We start from the raw sequence: 26,671 nt of genomic DNA on the forward strand, positions 1-26,671 counted from the left end.
GTATCAAAATTGGACGATGAGCGCGGCCCCGCCCACCTTTAGGTGAAATCACCTATATCGGGACCTACACGACCAATTTCAACCAAACTATGTAGGTACTATTATCTTGACATTCCCATGTTATACTGCGAAAATTATTGGCGAAAATGGACTACAACCACGCCTACTTCCCATATAACACAACTTTAAGTTCCAACTTGTTCTCTCACTTTCCTGTATACAAATCAAGCTCCAATAAATATATCGGCATAAAACTTTGCACAAATAGTACCTTTAATGTATGCCAGCTCAAGTCTAAAAACTGTCAAAATCGAATCTTAACTATTCAAGCTCCCAGATACCGAGAGTGTGGACCCCAGTGCGTTTATCTGACTTTTTGCCGATCAATATAAGAGATATATAAACGAAATTCGATGAGAATTGTTTTCTGATAATAGTATCTTTCTATGTCAAAAATGGGTTCAATCGGGTCAATATTTTTCTTAGCCTCCATATACCTAATAGAAAGATTTTCGGACTTCTGACTGACTTTATACTGCATATATCGGCCATATGTGGGATATCTTCATAAAATTTAGTGAGCCGGTTTTTTTAATAACGGTTCATCTTTGTGTGTAAAATTGGTTCACATATTTCCCTACCCCCCATACATTACCTATAATGATTTTCGTTATTTCAGCAGACTTGGTGCCCAATATGTCGGACAGTGTGGTAATTATCTTTACATATTTACATAGGAACATGTCCTTGAGTGTACTTTAGTAATGAAATGAAAGTGAATGCAATCAGTTTGCCCACAATATACCCTGTCGACTGATTTCCGACCTTACTGACTTTAAAACGTGCAGGTTGGTCAAAATGTGTGATATTTCATTGAAATTAAGCGGAGAAGTTTTCGTAAAAGTTACAAAATTACAATACTTAATATGAATGGAGTTGGTCTAAACATTATAAACATAATATAATGAAGTCCAATCTTATGGTTGACGTTTTCCACATCAACTTAATATATTACATATACTTTATTCGATTGCGTTTATAGCACGTATGTCTTATGTATAGTGCGAAGTATCCTAGGAAGTTGCAAGAATATAAAAAGTTCGGTTACACCTGAACTTAGCCCTTCCTTACTTGTTTTAGTTGTTTTTGTAGCGGAAATCTAGATGGTATTTGGAGGGAAGGGAAAATTAGTCTAGCCATAGAGACTGAGGTGTTAGATGATTGGGTATCACATGGCATGCAATGAGGTCATTAACAATCCATTCATTGTAACACGACCACGTCGTACCAACTGGTTTTTGGGTCTCCTGCTTTTTGTTTAGTAGTAAGGTTTAAATAACTTGAGGATTGAGTTTTTTTGGAGTTTTCTTTGTAAAGAGTATGCTAAAGGAATTTGAACATTTGATTGTTAAGCAGAGCGAATACCACAAAAAATAGAAGAAAAAAGATAAAGTTCAGAGAACTTCTCCTGGAGATCAATTTCGATCATTACTTCGTATTAACATACCAATAAAACACTTATAAAATTAAATACAAAAAATTATAGCATTTATACTATTATTAATTAACTTTCAATCACATCATTCTTAAATTTATAATTAACAATTAAAAAGAAAAATTACTTTATAAAACAATAAGTTTATAATTTCTATATATATATTTAATAATTCAGATGCGCATATACATGGTTTCTAGCCTTTTAATTTAGGTTACATAAAAGGCAATATTAACATTTTACAATATAATAAAATAAAATTTCATAAACAGCAACAAATCTTTCTTAACCAGTCGAAACCTTTAATTCACTATATTTTATCACTAGGTAACTCATAAAACTTCTTTAGCGCCTGCTTACTTTCCTCCGCCTCCGTACTCACAAAGCAAAGACCCAAATCTTTATCAACCACAACCTTTTGCCAGAAATGTTGAAGTTCGCTTTGTACTACTCGTGTTCTTATTTCGCTAATCCAATTGTTGTAGTCATCAAACGCGTTGAAGTCGTAACAGTATTTACGATAAATTGTAAAGGCTTCTTCCAACTTTTCGTAATGTAAACTTCCCTTAGATTCAAATAGTAAAGAGCAAATCGCATTGCGCATTTGTTTTGCGTAAATCTGAAATTTTGCATCACGCTCTGTACGATTTTCGATTTTCAAAACAATGCAGTTTATTAGTTGACGAAAATCTTGAGCTGGAGTATCCTCACTAACTCTATCAAAACTCAATGCAGAACTGCTATCTGTTGCAGTGCTTGCATGACTAAATTCAGATTTAACCTTAGTAGTTGTGTTTGTTTTGTTTTCCGATAGGTTTTCTTCTAATGTAAATAGCGATTTTACTACTTTTGCTGCACGCTTTGCGTTCTTCTCACGCATTTCAGGCACTTTCCAGAAGATTTCTACGAAATTTTTATCATCCAACATTTCAGCGAATTGCTCATCGTCTTCACTAGCATTTGATATTATTTTCCTTTCTAAAACATCCAACACATTTTGCTCATAAATGTGTGCCAAGGATTCGAAAGGTAGCAGATCGGAGTGATATGTATTACGTGGCTCATCACTTTCTTTCGTATTTATAGTTAAGTCCATTGAATCAATTAGATCATCTATGGCATCGATTTGCTCTTTAGTACACACCGTTTTTTGTGTATGAAGGGGCGGAAATTGGAAGTACTGATACTGTGAATGATAGGCAATTTCAACCATTGTAAGGGAGGCAGGCCTATCGGGATGCAACTGTTAAAGAAATATTCATATAATATTTATATAATTAATAATAAATTTTTTTAATTACCTTATTAGGCAAAAGAACTACCATTTTCGGAGTATTAAAAGCAGCGCTATACACTTTGCAACAAAGCATCGCCATATTTGTATTCGTCATAGCGCGCACTAATGCATCCAATTTCTGCGCTGAAGCATTCATACCTTTCTGATGCACAATCCAGTATAATGAGTCACCACAGAAATACTCTTCCGGTATGGAATTGCGTTTCATAAAACCAACAAATTTCAAGCCAGTCTCATAGCGTTCCTTATCTTCTCTCAAAGATTCATCATAGGGTATTGGTGTGGAACCCAACATATAACCATCAATGAGTTCTGCTTCAGTAGGCTCAATCTCAGCACCACGTACAAAAGATTTCAATTCACGCGAAACCAGCTCATCATCTTGGCCCCAACACTTTTTCAATTTGATATTGCTCTCATCTTTCATATAAATAACACCAGATATTTTGATGTTGATCTCTGAGCCAATAGTTAGTTTACTATTCCAAACCCATGGACGTTTATTGGTAATTTTAAATATACAACGTTTAGCTTCTTCAAAATTATAGAGCTTCGCACTACAATTGGTTATCAATTGCAAAGCGTAGTCCTCATTTTTGAGTTGTTGTTTGCTTTTTTTGTCATCTCGAAATATTGCTTTAGGTAAGCCGCTAATTGGATTATCGACATATTGTATATTCTCTGATCTATTCAAGCATAATTAAAAGTAAAGCTTTTATTCATTTTATACAAATATGAATTAATTACACCTACATTACGACCAATTCGACTTCTGTTTGAGCAACATTTTGTGCGATAACGTCAAACAGATCATAAGAATTTTGCACATCATTGAAATCGTAAAAGAAGAGTATTTTTGATTTTTGGAACTTAAAGCACCTGCACAAGTTAAAGTGTTTTATATGGCTATTGAATATTTAAGGTAATTAGTTATACTTACTCTTCACCCCTTTTTATAACTTCCATTGCAACAACTAATGCGTCAAGCCATTCCCCCTCATCGCAAGCATCCTCGTTAACAAATTTATAGAAATTCAAAAGCAATTGCCAGGTAGGACATTGTGGCTGCTGATATTGTGTTATATTATTATAACTGTCTGGAAAAACATGCTCATTGACATCGTTGGAAGTCTTTTCAGTACCAAGTAGCACAAATGATACGAAATCTTTTTTACCCGCACAAATCTAAAATACATCTTTCTATTTCTGTGTTTTTACATACATATTAATGGAAATTAGATTACCTTATCTTTTAAAATTTCTGATACTAATTTCACAGATTTCAATTTCAAATTTTCATCGGCGCACGGTCTAATATCTAGTATCGCTACAACAAATTCCTAAAAGAAATGCAATTAATAATTTCATTGGAAATTAAGAAGAAAAAAATTATATTTACCTTATTAAATGCCATTTTGCTGACTTTATTAAATTTACTCAAAAAATTGAAAAACAGAAATTTGTTTGTCTTTAGATTTGTTGTGAAATTTGGCCGCCACAATTTCACAGCTGACAATTAGTTAAAATAGGCACAAAAGTCGACAATAAATGACATCGATGTCAGATCGATGTGAATTGGAAATATCGAAAAAACGTTAAATAAAAATTAAAATTCATGTAAATATAAAAAAAATCGATCCAAATTTATTGTAAAATAATGTTAATCCTAACTAGAACCAAGTAATACCCTAAAAAACAATCAAAAGTTTTGTCATATTGTAAAGGATTTTTCAAAAAAATCGTCGACCTTGGTTAGTGCCTATAATATATTTACATTATATACAAAAATCCTTACTTTAAAATAAAGTAAATATTGTTACGGATTTCTCGATAAATCGTCTACTTTCTAATTCACTCTTGAGTTCAATCACATCATTGTTAAACAAAAGTCCCAATTTAATTGGCAGCCTAACATCGACTAAAACATTCTGGCAACTACGAATTCGCTATCTAGATGATTCTGGCAATTTATAGCAAAGAATGTATTTTATATATATTATATATGTTCTGTGATATTTCTTTGTGAAGCACTGGCAAAGCTTATTTCTGTTTTAGAACGCACAACACAATAAATAAGATGGATTTCCAAGTTTTACTGAAAACCAGAGTTACATAATATAATTTACAAATTTGTTTACACTGTTTTACAATTATTTATTTATAATATTTGACAATTATTTACAATGTAAGGGAAAAAAGGTGTAAATGCACAAGCCTGCTTGTAAGCCAATTTTGCGTTCAATATTTGGATTGCTAAATAAAAGTTCTAACTTAATGTCTATACACTTTATTTCTAATTCCCACTACTTAACGCTTAGTACTCATAATTCGAGTTTACAACTTCTTATTCAGATCTCATTTACTCTTTACACAGTCGCACTTTCAACTAGAACGGTATCTGATACACATAATAGATCTTTAATAAAAATGTGCCACTCCAACATTCTGGCAACAACGAATTTCGCTGTCTGGTTGATTCTGGCATTTTATCGTCGATTCTATTTTGTTCGCGCACCTGTGTTCGTCACATACATACAATTATAATTTATGTGTAAGATGTGTAAAATTTTAAATATTAATAATTTTCTTGAAAAAACACATTTAACTTTCTATCAAAACAAAATTTAAATATATGTATATAAAAATATGTAACCAAATTGTTGTTATTCGCCAAAACAAGTGTAATTAAGGAAGTAAAGTATATCAATATTTCGAGACGCAAATGTTGAATTTTTTTGTGCATGCAATACATGAATCATTTTATCTGTGCACTAGATACAACGGTGTTGTCATTTTTCGTTTACTTTAGCAAATGGAGCCTCACAACCAGCATAGTTGTAAAATTCTCTTGGTGTGGGATCTTCCATATCATCAAAAAAATCAGAATCTCTGGCCCAACAAGGGCCCAGTTCCTTTTCTACAATGTGCTCTCGCCAAAAATCGACCATATTGCGTTTCATCAATTCGTCCCGTACTCCAATTATCCACTCATTATAAGTAATTGGATCATAAAAGCACGCATCCTCTTTAATATTTTTTAAGAACTCTGCAATTTTCGTTTGATCTTCTTTTGTGATGGAACCAGGTACAAAAAGAAGCTTCCACACAATGTCGTGCGCAACAGCGACGATTTTCTGGTAATTACTCTCTATGAGGTTATCATCACTTATATTTTCTGATTGAACATTTTCCTCCATGAGACGCTTATAATCTGCTAGTGGAGTTTCTAACGTAATCGCAGCATCAAAATTTAACTGAAAAACACATATATATATTTAATTGAACAATTTTAGATATTAGGGCAAAACTTACAGCATTACTAGAAGCAATTGGTGCTTGAAGTATACCGGGGGTCGAGAGATTCAAAAAATTTGACAAACTAGAGTTATCCACTTGTTCAAAAGGTGCCACGCAGCCAGCATAATTGTAAAATTCTCTCGGTGATGGGTCTTCCATGTCATCAAAATAATCAGAATCTCTGGCCCAACAAATACCTAGTTCTTTTTTGACCATGTGTTCACGCCAAAAGTCAATCATATTATTTTTCAACAGCTTGTCGCGCACACCAATTATCCATTCATTATAACTGGTCGGGTCAAAGAAGCAAGCATCCTCCTTTATTTTGTTTAAAAACTTTGCGATTTTTTCTTGATTCTCCTTTGTAATGGAACTTCCTTCAAACAGAAGTTTATCCACAGTTTCTCGTGCGAGAGTAGCTATTTTCTTATAATTATTCTCTAACGTATAATCATCTTCTACATTTTCCGATTGGACATGCTGTTCCATGAGACGTTCATAATCTGCTAATGGTGTTTCTAAAGATATTTTTGGTTCAAAATTGGACTAAGGAAATATATTAAATAAGAACAAAATTCAAATGTTTTCTATGTAACTTACCGTACTAGTCATGGTTGGTCTCGTTTGATGCACGATCGGAATTGATGGTTTTAATAAACTTGGCGGGCTTAAATTAAACATTTTATGGAAGTGGGAATAAATGTATAAGAGATATAAGAGTAACAATATTTTAGTAAGTAGAAAATGACGTATATGTATGAATCATCCGAAATATTGCTATTACCTACGCAAAAGATAATTCACCTTTTAATATTGTTGTGATAATTTGAAAACTCAAATAAATTAATCAGATGATGCCAGATTCTTCGTTATCGCAAATACAGGGTTCCCTAGTTCCAAAAAAATTTAACATTTTATTTTAAAAAAAGCACATAAAGGTACATGAAATGGCAGAATTAACCAAACATAGTAAAAGTTGAAATTATCAATGTTATTGGTCTCAATTGGTGGATGAATAACAAATAACTTTATATTGTTTAGATTTTCTTACTATCTGCCATATTTATGTTATTAAAGGAGTAACGCAAGTATCGGATGCTCAAATAAGCAAAAAACTCTTTTGGATTACAGCACACTTGAGATTCCTAAAACTATTATTCAATGGATGAAAGAAAAAGAAATTTATGAACAATTGTTAGTAGAGTATAAGCAGTTCAAACCTTCAACACGCAACGTTGAAAAAAAATGATTAGTGTCATGCGGGCACTTGTTGCATGCTGGACATCTATATGGTATGTCGGATAATTCTGGATAAGTAGGGGTTTAATCTGCCCAGAACGAAGTTGCGCAAGGGTCACTCTAGATTCTCGTGGCAACTCGAGCTCTTCGTCTGCAATGGGTGGTGGTTTGACTCCAAGGACGCCGTTCACTGAGAGATAGTCGGTGAAAGTGTTGATGGCTCCACTGTGAATGGCGGTCAGTGCAAGAGTGATGTTTCTTGCGTCCGAAGTCTGGACGGCGTGCTGTTCAATGTCGTCGACATAGTCAAGTAAGGACCTCTTGATGATCCTAGTGGTGGTTCCGCTTCAAGTAAATGACTGCTGCTTGGAGAGAAGCATGCTGTGTTCCTTAACCGGAAGCATACGGCCCTTGCTGTGTAAATGTTCGATCCGAGACAACAAGAGGTGATAGTCCGGAGTACAGTGTTCTCGCATGTCTGAAGCTTCTTCGTCTGCGTTACACTTTATTTAGGCGACAAAATCGGTGCGACGTAGTTTAAAACCGGACGGCCGATTGCCTTGTATATCGCCAACAACGTTTCTTTGTCTTTTCCCCATGAGCTGCTGGCAAGCGACTTGAGGATTTTATTGTGACTTTGTACTTTGGCAGTTATCGGGGTCGTATGAAGAGTTAAGGAACACAAATCTTAGTTCAATGCCTGTTTAATAAGAGAGTGAATTTTAATGTCGATATATAAGAGAGTGAAAATTAATGTCGATATATAAAAGAAATGCTGTTTGTGTTTTGATTTTTTAGAACCTTGAACCTCTCTGTATTCGTACGATACACGCTTTCACAACCCTGTTGTTTCATATCCTCATGTATTATATTTAGTTCCTCCTTGTAGTGTAGTTGCATTAATTCCGAATTTTTCTACTTAATTAAATTTGTGAATGGGATATAATATCATCCTAACAGCTATAATATGATAAAGTATTATTCAAATCAGAAAAATAAAATATTAAAAGTTTGCTAATAAAAATGACAGGCAAAGTGACTGAAGTAGAACATATAGTGAATGGATGGTAAATTTGAGCTGTGAGGAGACACATTTTCAACCTCAGCCAAAAATACCAGTTAAAACTAATTACTATTTTGTTGTATAAATAAACAAAGGCGGAAAATTGTAGAAATTTCTCAAAATATTCAGTATTTTTAGCTGGCGTATGTAAGCAGCACCAGTGTAATTTGTAAACGGTGTGGGAGTAAACGTGGTAATTAATGTTTACATATGTATACTTTAAGTGGAAATGTAAATATGCAATAACGGTATATGTTGCGGGTGCAAAATCAGTAATTTTTAAAATTATTTGTAAAAGATAAGAATGATAATGATATGTAAACTTATATTTTTTTACCTTGGTTAATTACTATTGATTTGGCTATAACACGCATCAAAGCAACAACAAACGATTACGATGGCCAAGGGCAGGAGGTAAACGACGAGAGTGTAAAGTATTTATTTTTAATTTACCTCACCAATACGTTCAACACTTTCGAATAATTGTTTGCTGCTTTAATGGCAATAGCCAACAGCTTTTTGGCGGTCGGCGACAAAATATTTGAGCACGACAACCACGAGATAGGCAACCCCAAGCGATAACTGAGGCGCATAGTAAAGCAGCACACCTAAGCATGCACTTGTGTCCTTCATTGTTGTGTCGGAAATTTGCAAGTTGAAACCGAGATATAACACGTGCCGCGCACAATACAATAAAAAAGTGTACGATATATATATTTATAATAAATAAACAAATTTGAAAAAAATCTTTAGAGCCTAATGCGAAAGGTGAGAAACACCGTGGTAATATCGAAGTGCAATGCAAAAAGTTGTTAATCGTTATGGTTTGCCAATTTAAGTGGATTTATTATTATAGCTTAATATAAAAATATATAGAATAAGTTTATACTACATAAGTAGGTCTACATGTGTGTAAAGAAAATAACGAATTTTAAATTAATATATTAGAATTATGAATTAAAATTTCTCAGTCATTGTGAAGTTGGTGATAGTCAGAATAATTAATTTAATTAAGAGAAAAAACAAAGTATTTTATTCTTGCGCAAAGTGATTCTTAATATGTTTCTTAACAAATTGTCAATCAATTATTTTAATTTTCTAGGTATACATTGAAATTGATTATAACACTTTATAGACCTATATGTATGCATGTATGTAATTATATAAACATATATAATTATGTGTATACATATAACAAAGTAAAGGCGCAGACAGAGAATATAAATTAAATTGTTTTGGTTTTGTAAAAGTACATTAATTACCTACGTGTAATTCAGTTTACTGTCTAGCGTAAACCTTATCACTTAAACTTTAGACACATACACCCAATTCGTACATATTTACAATTTTTTCTTGAAATACTCATTTGTGCTCTGTTTTCATTTCCCATGTCAGCCTCTCGATGAAAATGCTCTCCATTCAGCAAGTGATCAAAGCTCTCCGAAAGCTACAAAACAGTAGGGCTAAAAATGTTGGCGGTGAGTTAATAAACCAAAACTTCAATCAAATTGTGGCTGAATCGTCAGAGACCAGTACTAAATTTGAAAATGTAGTGGCCGCGGTACCAGCGTTTGTAGGCGCAATTTCTCCAACCAATAAAAGTGCATTTGCATTGGCACCGACAATTGTGACGTCACCACAATCGTTAGTCGATGAGATGATATCATCACAACAACAACAACTGCAACCCCACCAAATTGAGAATACGCAACAGCTGTTCCTGGCAACTAATTCTAGTCATCGACAACAAACATATCAGCCACTGCGGCATTCACAAGTACACGAAGTTAAATGTGGAACTAGTCCACAACGTAGCGTCAGTGTTGATTTGCCAGCGATTGAAAACGGTGGTGTCGGAGCTGGTGCGCGAGACCAAATTGACGTGAATTCATATAAGACGACAACAACAACAAATGCGCATGCTTCAAATTATAGAAAAGCAATCGTGTCTGCAACTATAACACGCTCTCAACAGATACAGAAGTTCTATCAGCAGCATCTGCATCACTTCCATACACAGAATAATCAAAGTTTAGAAAATAAACAAACACAATATAACGCAATGTCATCACTGGCTGCTGAACCTAAAACCTTAAAGCAGGACGAACAAACTGCGGCCACCACAAATGGGCAACATACGTCACAAGATGGAAATACTACTAGTAATGGTAGCAGTTGTAATGGCAATGAACACAAAAATTCTTCTGGTAAGCCATGCTTCAACGCCGGGCTGGGCCAAATAATACAGTTCATGGAGTTAATTGGCAATTTAAAGGTAAGCAAAAAGAAAACTTTTTTGCAATAACTTTATAACATTTATTGATTTGCTCACTACCATATTGTATAACACACACAAGCGCATACTGAATATATTTCAATACAATTTTGAGTGATATGGTTAGCAAAAATGTGCGATAAAAATTAACTGTGTGGTATTGAATAAACATATAATAAAGCATTTGCAAAATATGCCAAGCCGCACTTCCAGTGGTGCATGATAAAATGAAAACCGGTTTGGCGTACCTTTTTTAATAACAAATAAATAAAGCATTGCTATTACTTTTGCAATAGTGAGCCAACGTTTAATACGCGTATGCAAATACTTGCTAACAAAATACACTTCTGTTGGTTAAATCAATAAGGTAACGGAAACATGTGGAAAATTGGGGACTACCACTCCCAAATAAATTACCAAATCACTACAAACTACAATTGCTAGTGCTGCTGTAATAATAACAACAAAGATTAGTGTTTAATCGATAAATAAAAAAGTTGTGTTTGATGATTAATTTAGTGACGTGAAGTATGTATAGTATACAAACAACAAACAACAAACATAATAGACGTACTTGAAAAGCTTTGCTGCAGTGGAAATACACCCGCCGCGCCTAGACCCTTGCAATATTTTATTATGAGGCGTTTTTTAAGCAAATTAAAACATATGTATTTACGTATGTATATAATACGAGTTACTCATTATTGACGAAAATCGTAAGTTTTTTTCACAACGATTAAATAATAAAGTAAACAAGAAAAAATGTTAACTTCGATTGCGCCGAAGCTATAATACCCTTCACAAATCCAAAGGCCCCTTACAAGAACTTGATTCCGAACGTTCAATTTGTATGGCAGCTATATGATATAGTGATCTGATCTGACCAATTTCTGTGGAGAATAATTTGTTGCCTTAAGCAATAACTCGTGCCTAATTTCGTGAAGATACCTCGTTAAATAAAAAAAATTTCCATGCAAGCACTTTACTCCGATCGTTCAATTAATATGGCAGCTATAGGCTATAGTCGTCCGATCTGTACAATTTCTTCGGAGATTAGATTAATGCCTTAAATAATAATACATGCCAAATTTCGTGACGATAGCTCGTCAAATGAAAGAGTTTTCCATACAAGCACTTCATTCCGATTGTTCAGTTTGTATGGCTGCTATATGCTATAGTCATCCGATCTGAATAATTTCTTCGGAGATTGGATAATTGCCTTAAATAATAATACACGCCAAATTTCATGAAGATACCTCGTCAAATGAAAGAGTTTTCCATACAAACACTTGATTCCGATTGTTCAGTTTGTATGGCAGCTATATGCTATAGTCACCCGATCTATACAATTTCTTCAAGGACTGGATATTTGCCTTAAATAATAATACACGCCAAATTTCATGAAGATACCTCGTCAAATGAAAGAGTTTTCCATACAAACACTTGATTCCGATTGTTCAGTTTGTATGGCAGCTATATGCTATAGTGGTCCGATATCGGCCGTTCCGACAAATAAGCGGCTTCTTTGTTAGAAAAGGACAGGTGCAAAATTTCAGATCGATATCTCAAAAACTGAGGGACTAGTTCGCGTATATACAGACGGACGGACAGACAGACGGACATGATCATTTATATATATACTTTATATGGTCTCCGACGTTTCCTTCTGGGTGTTACAAACTTCGTGGCAAAATTAATATACCCTGTTCAGGGTATAAAGAACACAATTATGCAATGGAAAACTGGAAGCTGTAAAAATTAGCACAGTATACAATTTTTCGCACAAATTCACGCAATGTTTGCATTTTTTAGGTGTGTGTTATTTCATAACACAATTTCTCTTTGTTCTCACGTTGATTATATTCTATATAAATTGTTGCTAAAATAAATAAACGAAATTTAAATCATATTTACTTAGATCTCAATGATAAACAGGGATATCATTTTGTGCAATGTCTCTGTTAATCTAAACAAATATTAAGCATTTTGTTGTTTAAATGAAAGTTGTTGTCTAAATTCATTTTTCAAATATCATGCAGCGTAGTTTTTAGTTTTATGTTCTATGTAATTATAAGTACACCTTCAATTTTTTACACATTAATTTTGCTAAATTATGATAAAGTGAGTGTTTTGCTCACAAGTTTTATTTGTTATGTAAGAAAATTAATTTCTTGCCTGAGTAAATTTTTTATACTATTATATTTTTTCACTTAATATATTTTAATTCAGAATAGCTCTAAATGTTATAGTACAAATGAGGTAAATTAAATATTTCTTTCCTCTAATGCATTTACATAGCTCTGTGGGTCGTATAATTCACTTAGAATTATACTATTTTCTAAATAACACGTTCGTCCCGTCCCGAATACGATGTATCTTTTTTCTCTATAGCGTACATTTCGTTCTTGCAGTCCATTTATTTTTAAAAATAAAATTCACACGCTCTCTATGTACGTATGGACAGCACACATTTGTTCATATATATAGAAAGATATACATAGTATGTGTGTAGATATATACATTGTACATTTTTGTAATCTATGCGAAAATTACTATGTTTAATTTTGAATGCAAATAAATTAACTGTACAATATTAACATAGCAAACTTTCACTCACTAGCTTTTGAAAAAATAACAAAATAAATAATTTGATGTTTAAATCTTGACAGATGTGGTGTCAAAAGTTTTTGTACTTCAATAATGCAGATTCCTTTTAAAAAAGGCCTATATAGAATTTAAAATTTTACGATTTTCGTTTCGACTCCTCACACCAACAATTATAACTATATGCAAAAAAGTATCTTGTAGTAAAGTCTCTTTCAAATTCCAAAATTTTTAATTCTCGCTAATTATTCCCTTTACTTCTTCGCTGCCAAGTTGTTTTGAAAAACACTTCTTTATGCCAAACTTACTACTTAATAGAGGTTCTTCAATTTCATTATCTCTATATATGTAAGTTATAAAATTACAAAGCATTTTATGTACCTAAATATATTTTAAATAATACAAAAAATTCAATACAATACAATTTAGTGTCAAATGAATTTTTTTTTACTTTTTGTTTATATTTAACTAAAATATTCACAAGAAAAATGTTGAATATAATTTCAATATAATCATACTTATGTACATTTGGTTTACATACACACATACTATGTTTGTATAGACGACTTTTCAAGAATGCTTGTGCTATATTCTACTCATTCATTCATTTTGCATTTGTCTTGTATTTATTTTGATTTTCTCTGTTTTGAAGGCCAAGATCAATGTCATCAGCAACATTGCAACTTAAAAGAGATATTTTTACGCGTGAAAAGTAAAATTTAAGGTTTTATTTATTTACTTAAAAATTTTATTTGAAAATAAACGAATTTGTTAAGTTCATCCTTCAATCATTGAAATCTGTAGTACATAACTACAAATTAAAACTAGTAAATCGCGTATTGCCGTCAGTTATCAATAAATTTCAAGTGCGAATGTGTTCAATTTCTTGTCTCAAATTGTTTCTATTCATTAACGCTTGTCTAAAGATTTAAGTCACATGCACTCACATGCATTTATTGCACACTTTATTTTCGTTATAAATAGAAATTTTTACGTTTTACTTACCGTGAATGGTTATAATTATTATTTTTTGTTGCTTTTTTTATTATCACTCATTCATTCACGTGAGCATCAATTTAACTTTAAACGTATGTATATGTTCATATATTTGTTTAAATATGCACATACACAAGTCCAATATATATATATATATATTTTCATTTTACTGCACTATTTTTGCTATCTTCTCCAAAGTTCGTGCATTACGTGCTTAAAAAACCCAGCAGTAAAGCCTCACACTATTTAATAAAATATTGCATTCCGTTTAACTAGACGAGAACTAACTTATAGCGATGAAAATGAAATGACAAAAGTAGATAATAGAAATATTATTGTTTGTTTTTGTTTAAATTAAATTAATTAATTATTTTAATTATTTCAAATATTTTCTGTTTGATAACTTTTAGAAACTTACATAAAAATTTAAAAATATTTTTGTTTATTTTTCCACAATCTACAAATATTTTTTGTTGTTTATGATGAATTATGAATATGAGCTGTGACTAAATATTCTATAGATATTTTATAGTTTTTTAGATATTTAATAGACGGGTAGCTGTCCAACCAGCTTTCAAAATGAACATGTTTCTTGACAAATTTTTGACATTTGGAAAATAATCGTGCAATTACACTGGATAACGTTTAAAACCCGTGGAAAATAATAATAATAATAAATAAGTTTACGTTAAAAAACTTGATTTTTGCATATAGAATTGAATTTTTCTTTCTAATAATAAGAAAACAAGAAAAAATTTCGGGTGCATCGAAGCTTTAACACCCTTTACAAGTGCATTTTTTGATAACATAAAGGGTATAAAAAGTTACTTATTCTTATTTCGATCGATCAGTTTGTATGGCAGTTATATGCTATACTGATCCGATCAAAAAAAATGCTTCGGAGATTCAATTATTACTTTAGATAATAATTCGTTCCAAAATTTCATGAAGATATTTCGTCAAAATTTCCATGCAAGCACTTGATTCCGATCCTTCGGTTTGTATGGCAGCTTTATGCTATAGTGGTCCGATATCGGCGGTTCTGACAAATGTATAAGAACCTATTTTTCAGCGTACCAAGCGAAAACAAAATATTCGTTTTTTCTTTAATCGACCCTACTTTTCACGTTATAATTAATACTCCGATGCATCAGGTTACGAAACATTTTATCAAATACATTTAAATTTCGCGTGCCCTTCAATTTTCTTTGTTTACATTTTTTATTAGTTAAATTGATGTTGTTGTTTCTATCCAAACCAGTCAACTGTCAAAGTTGGATGATTTACGCTTTCAATTTCAACGGCTGTCAGAAATTCTGGTTAGGATGTTTGGAAACATCAATTAGAAAGTTTCCTTAGTCCTAATCTATGACTGTGCTACGACTGAGAGCTTATAATTGGATACTGTCCCTGTTGATTTTACTATTCAAGTTTCACTTCAGTGTAAGGCATTGTCCGGTGTAAACTGCGTACATTCATGTTTATTAAGTAATTAATATACACAAATGTATATAATATTTCAGTCGTCACTTTGCTTACGAAGTGCACACATGTGCATATTTGCTAATTATTTTTATTATCGTACGTTCCGACACGTAAACTTGAGCAATCCGAAGAAAGGTGTTGATTACGTATGCATCAACAAAAAATAACATAAAAGAGGAGAAATGAATAAAAGTAGCTGCATTACTTTGAAATAATCATTGACAACATAAAAAGCAAAATTTGAAATGTTAAAATTGGTAAAGCGCTGATAAAATAAACAAGTGTAAGTAATTCGAAGAATTTATTTATAATAAAAATCATTCAAATACATAAATACAATATTTGAAAAAAGACTCTGTCGAATATAGTACACACCACTTAAGATCGCTTAGTAATTGTATGCCCCAAATTGTTGCAAATGAATTTGAGTCTCCATTTCCGCTTATTACATTCTTTCTCTGTGCTTTTTTCGTTAATACGATTTCTGTTTATACTTGTATAGTATATATGTACATATGTATATAATAGCACGCGATAAGATAAGCATGTAAATCATTTGAAATTGTGTATACTATTCACAACTGTAGTGTTGCTCTGTGGTTATATACACATGGTATGCATAAATATATTTGTACATATACATATGTATATCTATCAACAGTACTACAGTAATAATCTAGCTTGAATTGATAAGTCATGTGGATTAGACTCTAATAAAAATATGCTTTGTTGTAGGGTTACCATAAAGTTGTTTTGTCTTTTATTGTTTTTGCAATTTACACATATTTCAATATTTTATATTATTGAAGTAAAAATAATTAAATAAAGTTAACATTAAAAAAAGTATAAAAATATCTTTATTTGGACTTTGATCGGTCATTTTGAATGGCAGCTATATGCTTTAGTAGTCTGAACAAAATGTTCGAAGATTGTAGCGATGTCTTGGATAATAATCTATGCGGAATTTCGTAAATATATGTATGTATTTTGTCAAATATACCAGTTTTCATACGAGGACTTGAGTTTGATCCATCTGTTTTGAATTACAGCTATATGCTATAGTTGTCCGATATCGGCGGACATCGTGGCAAATTTAATATACCCTGTTCAGGTTATAATTAAATAATTAAAAAAGTTAAATAAAATAGTAAAAAAAAGTAGTAAAAAAAAGTAGTAAAAAAAGTAGTAAAAAAAGTAGTAAAAAAGATGTAAAAAAAGTAGTAAAAAAAAATAGTAAAAAATAGTAAATAAAGTAGTGATAAAAAAAAAGAAGAAACAATATACCATATTTTTAAAATTGAAAAAATTTAAAGCGAAAAATAAAGTTGAAATAAAATTATTTATTACTTTAATTTTTGTATTCAAATACATTTCTATTTTAATTTCACTTATTCACTTTTTAACTACCCGCTAAGAAAATTGAAAATTTTCTAAAAATCGGGAAGTTATTGGTTTCACCCCATTTTGCAAAAATCGAGTTCTCAACAGATCTCGACGTTCTGAGGGTCGAGGAAGCTTCCCCGAACATTTCTACGATGATGTCCGTATGTCTGTATGTATGTGTGGATGTATGTGTGTGTGGATGTATGTAAACCTCTTATAACTTTTAAACGGCTCAACCGATTTGAATAAACTAAACGGCATTCCGGCAGCTTGGACCCAATCGGACCAAGAGATTTCGCGAAATCTCAAAAATAAAAATTTTTAAAAATTACTTCGAAACGACTGATACGATCGACACCAAAAACTAATCAGTTCTAAACCTTGAAAAAACAAAAACAACCGGGTCAAAATCGGTTGATTTACTTGCGAGATATCGAAAACGAAAGAAATCACCAAGATTAGTCTTTGAGAAATTTGGGAAATAGTGTTACATTAAACTCGAAGAGCTCAAAAGCAGTGAAAAAAGCGAAATTTGAACGTTAACATATGAAACTAGCTGGAAGTTGCTGGGATTGCCCTTGAGGCCAAACGTTTTCCACATTTTTTAAATTTATTTATGAAATAAAATTATGTACAATATTAAAACGGGTGTTATTTTTTCGAGGTATATAACTTTAAGTTGGCATTACTGTTCAAGATGGCGACCGATTTAACAGCTGTCAAGTGATTTGTTCTCAGTTTGGTTTGGCAATTCATCATGAATAGACCATTGTATAGATGTAGATTTATACAATGTTTAGCGCTGAAGCGCACTTCTGGTTGAATGGCTACGGAGTGAAGCTAATTCTGAAGTGTATGTCGAAACACCGTTACATCCAGAAAAACTGACTGTTTGGTGCGCTTTAAGGGGTGGTGGAATCATAGGTCCGTACTTCTTCAAAAACGATGATGTCCAGAACGTTACAGTCAATGGTGATCGGTATAGGGCCATGATTACTAACTTTTTCATTCCTGAATTCAACAACCATGATGTCCAGGAGCTGTGGTTCCAACAAGACGACGCAACATGTCACACAGCTCGTGCCACAATCGATTTATTGAAAGACACGTTTGGTGACCGCCTAATTTCACGTTTTGGACCTGTGAATTGGCCTCCAAGATCTTGTGATTTAACACCGCTAGACTATTTTCTGTGGATTTATGTAAAGTCTTTGGCCTATGCGCATAAGCCACAAACGCTTAACCATTTGGAAGACAACATTCGCCGTGTTATTGATGATATACGGCCACAAATGTTGGAAAAAGTTATCGAAACTTGGACGTCCAGATTGGACTACATCCGAGCCAGCGGTCATATGCCAGAAATCATATTTGAAATGTAATGTCACAAGATTATCTTTCGGATAAATAAAATTCATGTCAATCGAATAATCCATCGTTGGTTTATTGCAATTTAAAATTCTATACCTCTAAAAAAACACCCGTTATTAATTTTTTATTTATTTTAATTTCACTTTTTAATTTTTTTTTTTCTAATTTTAATGATTTACTAATTTTTTATTTACTTTGATGTTATATTTTTTTTTTTTAAATGTTGCATAATGTGGTGTAGGCATAAAATTTGGGTAGCTACTTTAATATTTTTTCGGTAGGAGAATTCTTGCAAATCAAGGGCGTTTCATTTTATTCATCATCTCCGCAGCTCTTTGTCTAATTGTTGTATTTAAAATAAATGCTTATTTGATATGTATATATGTTAAAAGGCAGAGATATCCCTGTTTACACGCCTAGTCGCGATTAAGTTTACTGACGCGTGACAAATTGTTCCGTTTTAAAAGCAATAAATAACCGCTTATAATAAAAATAAATAATCAGCTTATTTGGTTAAAAAATTACAAGCTTGTAGCTTTCATAACATTATTTACGTGGCAATGATTGAGGTTAAACTTCTCAGTTGAAATGGTGGAAAAATAAATAACAATAATTGCATACAGTTTCCCGTTGCATTTTACAGAAATATTTCTGTAACATACATACATATGTATGTATGTACTTAGTTCTGCCATAAGTTCTGTTACAAGTCAGCCCGTTATAAAAATGATACCATAATACATTTTTAAAAAAAATTAATTTTATTTAATATTGCATATGTTAAATGAGCGAAGTACAATATTTTATTTGCAATGGTCACTTTTTGCTTTCACAAAAGCTCTCAAACTATGTGGTAACTGAACAATAGCAGCATGCACAGTTTCTATTGGTATTGAAGACGCTCCTCGAGCTAAAGATTTTTTTGAGAAAAATTTCCGCGTGGTATTCGAGAGGCCGTGTTTTCTGACTCTGATTACAAGCTGTAGTCCAATGCATTCAAATCTGGGTTCCAGGCGGCCAATCATCTGCAGCTATGAAACCAGGAATTTATGTTTTAAGCCACTGCTGGGTGGTTTTTAACTTGTATGCTGGAGCAGAATCTTGCTGGAAGATCCAATGCTCTCTATCAAAGAGAGTATTTCTTAACTGCTTTACCACGCCTTGCTAAATATACTGCCGTCACACTTTTGCCCCAAGTTTTAATTTCTTTTTAGACAAGGAAGAGTTGTAACGCTTTTACAGGAGACTTCCCACGAAACCATTATATCACCTGAATGGTGACCGCGTTAAACCCTTGGAACAACTTTTTTTTGCGTCTGTGCAAGTTCTTGTGTGGATTTTGTCGTTTTTTTTTTTTTAAACTTCTTCAACAGTGAACATTTTTTCAACTGTAAAAAAGGATAGTTGGATAGCCACGACAGTAGGCTTTCATATAGAGATCATCTAGAATAAGTCTTAATGTGAGCGATATATTCATTTGCCTGGCAATGCTTTGTATGTTTATGTCACCTTATGCACAATGCTCTTTGTCGGTAAACTTAATTCGAAGCAATACTTTTATCATTTTATTGACATATTGTGACAAGTTTTCATGAATATCTCTGTTGTAATCAGTTTTAAAAATGAATAATAATATTTCATATAACCACCTTTAGCGGCTACAACGTCTTTGATTCTTCTTGGCGCACAAATTTGCGCATGTTTCTGACGAAATAAAATTCCACCCCTGCTGCACCTTTAGCCATAATTCGCTCAATGAGCTGATTTCACCTACAACCAATTTTTTTAATATACCCCACAGGTGCTCGATGGGGTTAAGGTCCGGAGTTTGTGGAGGCCAATCTAGTGTACTGATGTTATTGTCCCAGAACCATTTGCGAGATGCCCGTGCTGTGTGTTTTAGGTCATTGTCCTGTTGAAAGACAATGTCCGACGCCTCTTTACCTAAGTCTTCTACAGTGCCAAGCAAATGATTGCGCAGAATCTCAGTATAAGACTCTGCCACCATTCGTCCACCCTATCAACCTCGCTTCTCCAGGTCCATTCGCGCCCTAACGTTTTATTATGGTCTCGTCACGAGACACACGACGTTCTCCCAGTCATTTGTATTCCAGTTCTTGTATGTCCCCTCGCCGTTACCGTTTAAATTCTATATCTTCAAAAAGCCTTCTCCACCAGAGAGAATTTCCATAACCTCTTACACCGATGATCCACGATATTGACATCGGGCACTGGAAGCGATGACAAGTGTTTGAAAGTGGATGAAACTTTCTCGCTTCTTTACTTCTCTAACTGAAGAAAGAACAAAGAAACGTTGATCCTGTTTGAAAGTTTTCGCAGTAATCGGATAATGTAGCAGGTTACACTTCTACATATTATACGATCCGACATACAAAACTTATGTTCTGTGTGCATGGAGTTCCCGCATGATACTAACCACCTCTTGGCGGGTTGAAACTAATTCCGTATGACCTTAAACCCATTAAACCCACTCAATTTACACCCTTCTCTTTGGTCCGACGCCATCGAAACAGTTCGTTTTCCGGCCGCATGATGGCTATGCGTTCATCGGAAATCGTAATTGCCGATGATAAATGCATTTAATTATATCTATAACCAAATACTATAAGGCGTCATCACATAGATTAGATAAACGCGATAACAGTAGGTTTTATATGCTGTTTACTGCTGCAATAAAGTTAATTTTTTTCCAATAAAAAATGATATTGACTTATCATAACTGCACTTCGCTGATACCTGATTTTAGCTTAGCTGCATCTATAAATTATGAAAAATATACATATGTTCTAATTACAATCAATTTAATAAGTGTACTCTATAATTTCAGCATACGAAGCGTACCGGATGGGTGCTGCGAAACGTCAGTGACCCCGAATCTATATCGGGTCATATGTATCGCATGAGTATGATGACTTTTCTACTGGACGGTAGCGAAGGTCTTAATCAGATACGCTGCATGGAATTGGCTTTGGTGCACGATCTGGCTGAGAGTGTAGTTGGCGATCTCACGCCGTTTTGTGGCGTCTCCAAAACGGACAAACGCGCTATGGAATTCAAGGCAATGGAAGACATTTGCAAGTTAATAGAACCGCGCGGCAAGCGTATCATGGAACTTTTTGAGGTATAAATATAAATATATAATATATATATATATATAATATATATATATAATATATTTTATTTATTTATTTTTTTGTCGCCTGACTTACAGGAATACGAAGCTGGTGAAAGCGCTGAATCGAAATTTGTCAAAGACCTCGATCGACTCGATATGATTATGCAAGCATTTGAATATGAGAAACGTGATAATTGTCTTTTGAAACATCAGGAGTTCTTCGATTCTACTGAAGGTAAATTCAATCATCCATTCATCAAGAAACTGGTTGATGAAATCTACGACCAGCGACAGAATTTGGCGCGCGCCGAAGGTGCTACGCCACCACCGCCAGTGCAGGTGCCCGATATTGAGGCATTGCCTAGCACTAATGGTCAACACAAGAGCGCTGATGCTGCGCCAGCGATCGAGGAAGCAGCCGTGGAATCGCCAAAGAGCAAAACCAGCACCACTAGTTGATTGCGCAGCAACACGTAAGGCATACAAAAGTTGCAAAAAATAAAAAGAAATAGCAGCACTGGCAAAATATGCATATGCCACGGCAACTGTCAAACACGGTTTTGTTTGACAAGTTTTTAAATAATTTTCTCTCGGTTAAGTTAAATAAAATAATAATCGCGGTAGTTAGTACTTTATTCTGTGCATAGTAGATTTTATTTTGCTTTTGCACCAAGCCAACAAACAAAAACAAAAACTAACTGTTTATTTAATTTATCACTCGTCTTAGTGCACATGGTATTTAAAAGTGTAATGTTAAATAGTCTAAGTTAAATTAAAATATAATTTAATTACCATCCTATTACCTGCACGCTACAACAAAAGGTTGTAAAGCGAGAATTTTAACGATGTTTTTAATTTTTATTATAATACAAAAGCAGTGAAATTACATTCATAGTTATTTCGATAAACGTTATAAGTAACCCATTGTTTCATGCTACATCGTAATTTGCTGTAATAGTAAATTTTATCGGCATTATAGACACTTATGTAATTTAATTTGTACAATACTAACAACATTAAAGCGCTGGGATTTGTTGTTACAGCATAAAACAACCAGCTTGCTGCTTCAGTGATAGTCCTTGGTAGAATATAACAAATACCGTTGTGGTAGACTCCACTGTGGTAGGTATGATTAAATCTGTGGTAAAAGAAGGTAAACGTTAAAAAGTTTTTTGTTTTATTGATACCACAACAATCAATACCGTGTCCAGTAACAGTTAAATAAGACTGAAGAAGTTAAGCGGATTGCAAATGTATAAACGCTAAAATTAAAATTCTATTAAATACAAGTGTCACATGCAATTTAACTTATATTTATCTGCTCTTTTAGTATCTACTGTTATGATGCTAATATTTTATGAAGCATACGCATTGTGATAACTTTCATCCTTTTACTTCATTTGCAACTGCAGCAACGATAACCAAATAAAAAATATTGATTATTTGCAATAGGTGAGATACTTAACAATGTGCTTTATTTCTTAAACAAGAATATTATTTAACAAATAATTTTGAAACAAAATTTAAAATACTTGCCCACTTTATAAAAGAAAATGCATGTTAAAATGTAAAAAGAGTATTCAAATCAAAAAACATATTGGAGCCATTATCTAAATATATTTCACTTCTATTAACCATATTCTCCCAGAACACATATGAAATTCATCATCTCGCTACTTTATTTTTATTAAAACAACTTAGAATTAAGCCTTTAGCTTAATTTTAAGACACATGTACTATGTATTAAATAGAAGGAAAATGCGTTAGAGGCAAACATATTAGTTATTTATTAAGAAACTGTATACATACAGACGCATTCGCATACGAAAAAGAAAGCCTTTTTTTTAATGTAAACAACTCATACCTCTCATTTTAAAATCATCAAATTTTGGAGGTTATGTTTAATAATAACTAATAAACATTGTTTCTTGACGATTAGCGAAAATATTCAAATACCAAATATTTAATTAAAATTTCAACTTACAAAAAAGTTCATTCATTGTAATAGCTAAACCAAGTTTCTTATATAGAAAATCCGTTAAGTGTGTATCTAATTTAAAAACTTTAATTTACCAGTTGTAAAAATATATTTGTAATTAATTGAAAATCAAAAAAAAATTTAAATTCGATATCAAATGAACTTTTAAAGTGTTTAATTATTGGTCATTAATAAGCTCTTCATTCCATTCCATTAATGATTTTTCAGGTGTTGCACAAGATAATCATCTTGGCTCTATTCTGTTATTATTTATTAACAAGATTTTTAATAGAGTACTCTAAAATTTTATTATATGTCGACAACATAAGGCTTTTTAAATCATATATTTCAACGGGTAAAAGGTGTCAGTTGCAAATAAAATTTAACAATTCGCTAGCTTGGTGTGATAAAAATGATTCGCCATTGAATTTAAAAAAATGTAAGACATTCAGCCTTTCCCATAGATCTGTGCATCCCTCTTTCTATGTAATAAAAAAACTATAGACTAGAGCAAGTTTGAAACTTTGAATTGAAGGGCTTATTTAACATTGTTAGAATTTTCCGATTTTGACGAAATATGCACCGTTTAGTTTGTTAACTTGTTGGCATTTTGAAGGTAATTACATAATGCCACTCTCAAGTAAATCATTGTCGCTGTTTGCACAAAAGTGAGATGGTCGATTTTCACTTCTATTTGGAGTTATACCTAAATGATATCAAACAGTTTTTTGAGCCATCCTTAGCTCCTGGGCAATCGAAACAGCGCTTATGGTACATAATGGTGGGACTCGTTGATTTCCCACCTAGTTGCTACTTACCCTTAGTAAGGATAATACGGTGACATTAACTCTCGAACATGGTGAAAATCAAAGGAGTTAAAAGAAAACAGTGGAACACTAGTAAACTAGTGGACCTCGTGATCAAAAGCAGATATCAGAATAAAATCGGTGAAGAGTTAAAGCAACCAAAATTATCTGACAGCGTCGAGGAAGAATGGAAAATTTTAAAATATTGTATCACAATTGCTGCAACACATATTCCTGGAAGTGAAACTAAAAAAAGAGCTAAGTTGGGGTGCAACCAAACATTTTATACTCTTGCAACTTTCAAGGAGTACTTGTAATGCCAGTTATATTTGTAATATAATATTAATTGTTATATTAGTTATCTATGTGGGCAGGGCAAGTTTTCACCCGATTTTATTTGCTATTAGTAAACCACACTCTCTCGTTTTCACTATGATAACTCACATATTGGTATAAAGAAAACCGAAAGTTCGAAGATCTTTATGTTAGGTATATGGTGTCTAAGAGAAGCCTTCATCTGCTTCAACCCATTTTTGACATACAGGCCTCTTTTTACCAGAAAAGGATTTGCTCCGAATTTAAATAACATAACTCACAGATTGATCGATATTTTCGATAAAATATTCACTGTAGGAACTGGGGTTTACATATTCGGTGTTTGGGGCTTGAATACTTGCAGTCCTATTTTGAAAATTTTTGGTCATAAGGTGGTCTACTTTCGGCGCACTATTTATGCAAAATTTAATGCTGATACATTTATTGGTGCTTGATTTGTATACTGGAAAGTGAAAGAATTAGATGGAGTGTAAAATTGTTTTATATGGGAAACAGGCGTGGCTGTGGTCCGAGGAGAACTGTGAGGAGAATGTTATGTACCGAATTTGATTGAAATTGGTCGAGAGGGTCTTGAGATATGTGATTTCACCAAAATGTGGGCGGTGCCACTCCCACTGCATTTAATTATTGATTTATTGTAGCTTTAGTGGTTTAATAACTCGCTTCTTAAAAAAGCCCGAGCCGCTGAAGAATTATACATTGAAGAAAGCGTATAGCGTCCAAAACGTGTCAGAAAAACAAAAGAGAATCCATGAGGAAAGACCTAGAAACTCTGTGTGCAGATTTTAACGACAAACATTACCGCAAATTTTATAGAAAAATTGAAGCTAGAAAAACGAGGATTTCAACCGAGGTTAAAAATATGTAGAAGCAAAAAAGGCGAAATACTTACAGATAAGAAGAGAAAAGTATAGAGAAGGGCTGAACATTCAAAGAACTGTTGAATGCTGGCGGGCAAGCATCCTGTTTATTAAAAGAATTCATCACCTGACGACATTGATCTGAAACAAGATTGAAATACACCAATATTAATCCTCATTCTCCAAAGGTCAACAGTAGACCAAATTTTTTCTCCCAAACAGTCTATGTAGAAATGTTATGAGCGCAGTATAGATTAACATATGCTATTTGTTGATTTCAAGGAAGCATTCAATAGCTTTAATATGATGATGAAAACACAAAACCGCTTGAAAATTGACCCATACGAATTTGAAAGTGTAAAGCCTTTACTTACTTGGGCTTCGAACTCATTAGCGATAACTCAACAGGCCTGACTATCGAAAATAGAGTACAAGCCGCCAGTGGGTCATACGCGTCCCTAATTAAACTGTTCAAACCAAAGCTAATCAATAGGCAATGTCAGCTGGCTCTATACAAAACCATTATTCGATCCGTATTGTGCTGCGATGTAGAATCGTGGACCCTACTCGAAAAGGACAAAACCAAATCTTCGAAAGAAAGATCATGAGAAAAATCTGACCCGTAAATATGCACTGGATGTCTTTTACAGAGATATATCCTCGTTAACTCTTATAATGTGAATGAAATCTTGAGAGTTAAAGATTCACCCTTTGTGGGCCAAATTGAACCCCACAAATCACTTCTTGTCATACTCTCTCATCTTGGCAATCAAATCCATGAAACCCGGACGGGATTCCCAAGCTTCAAGTTGACGCCGATAAACTGTGGCAAACTGTTAAAGCCTTTTTTAACCTGCCTAAAGAAGACTATTATACAGCAGACCTAGGATTACCTTAGACTAACTACGATTCGGCTAATGTATTAAACCTAGTAATAAGTAGATAAATACTTTGGAAAGTGGCGAATCGAACAAGCAACTGGTAAAAGTGTTTCTCACATACTTTTTTGTGTTTAATTCAACTCAGTTTTATTGGAGATCAGCGAACCGA

The 26,671-nt window shown here is 33.1% G+C and overlaps 3 protein-coding genes across 6 annotated transcripts; 1 reads left to right on the plus strand and 2 right to left on the minus strand.

Annotated features, from left to right (window-relative positions):
* Positions 1-1,653: 1,653 nt before the first annotated feature.
* Positions 1,654-5,106, minus strand: Ku80. Of its 2 annotated transcripts, XM_014243365.3 has the most exons (7): positions 4,975-5,106; positions 4,192-4,301; positions 4,037-4,132; positions 3,733-3,977; positions 3,546-3,671; positions 2,797-3,478; positions 1,654-2,738 (listed from the first exon to the last, which is right to left on the minus strand). In XM_014243365.3, the coding sequence occupies exons 2-7, from the start codon at positions 4,204-4,206 to the stop codon at positions 1,806-1,808; spliced, it is 2,097 nt and encodes a 698-aa protein (XP_014098840.3). In that variant the 5' UTR covers positions 4,207-4,301; positions 4,975-5,106; the 3' UTR covers positions 1,654-1,805. The 2 variants fall into 2 exon arrangements, with proteins under 2 accessions (XP_014098840.3, XP_014098841.3); XM_014243366.3 differs by lacking the exon at positions 3,546-3,671.
* Positions 5,107-5,449: 343 nt separating this feature from the next.
* Positions 5,450-6,982, minus strand: EndoGI (Endonuclease G inhibitor). Of its 2 annotated transcripts, XM_014243364.3 has the most exons (4): positions 6,874-6,982; positions 6,690-6,756; positions 6,105-6,635; positions 5,450-6,046 (listed from the first exon to the last, which is right to left on the minus strand). In XM_014243364.3, exons 2-4 carry the CDS (start codon positions 6,699-6,701, stop codon positions 5,582-5,584), a joined length of 1,008 nt encoding a protein of 335 aa, XP_014098839.1. In that variant the 5' UTR covers positions 6,702-6,756; positions 6,874-6,982; the 3' UTR covers positions 5,450-5,581. The 2 variants fall into 2 exon arrangements, with proteins under 2 accessions (XP_014098839.1, XP_014098838.1); XM_014243363.3 differs by lacking the exon at positions 6,874-6,982 and having other exon boundaries at positions 6,690-6,867.
* A 1,252-nt stretch (positions 6,983-8,234) lies between these two features.
* Positions 8,235-23,781, plus strand: LOC106625883 (uncharacterized). 2 transcript variants are annotated; one of them, XM_036376586.2, is made up of 4 exons: positions 8,235-8,584; positions 9,787-10,666; positions 21,354-21,647; positions 21,738-23,781. In XM_036376586.2, the coding sequence occupies exons 2-4, from the start codon at positions 9,794-9,796 to the stop codon at positions 22,098-22,100; spliced, it is 1,530 nt and encodes a 509-aa protein (XP_036232479.2). In that variant the 5' UTR covers positions 8,235-8,584; positions 9,787-9,793; the 3' UTR covers positions 22,101-23,781. The 2 variants fall into 2 exon arrangements, with proteins under 2 accessions (XP_036232479.2, XP_036232480.2); XM_036376587.2 differs by lacking the exon at positions 8,235-8,584 and adding an exon at positions 8,837-9,159.
* Positions 23,782-26,671: the final 2,890 nt, after the last annotated feature.

Source organism: Bactrocera oleae, chromosome 3, assembly GCF_042242935.1.
Source record: "Bactrocera oleae isolate idBacOlea1 chromosome 3, idBacOlea1, whole genome shotgun sequence".
NCBI classification, from domain to species: domain Eukaryota; kingdom Metazoa; phylum Arthropoda; class Insecta; order Diptera; family Tephritidae; genus Bactrocera; species Bactrocera oleae.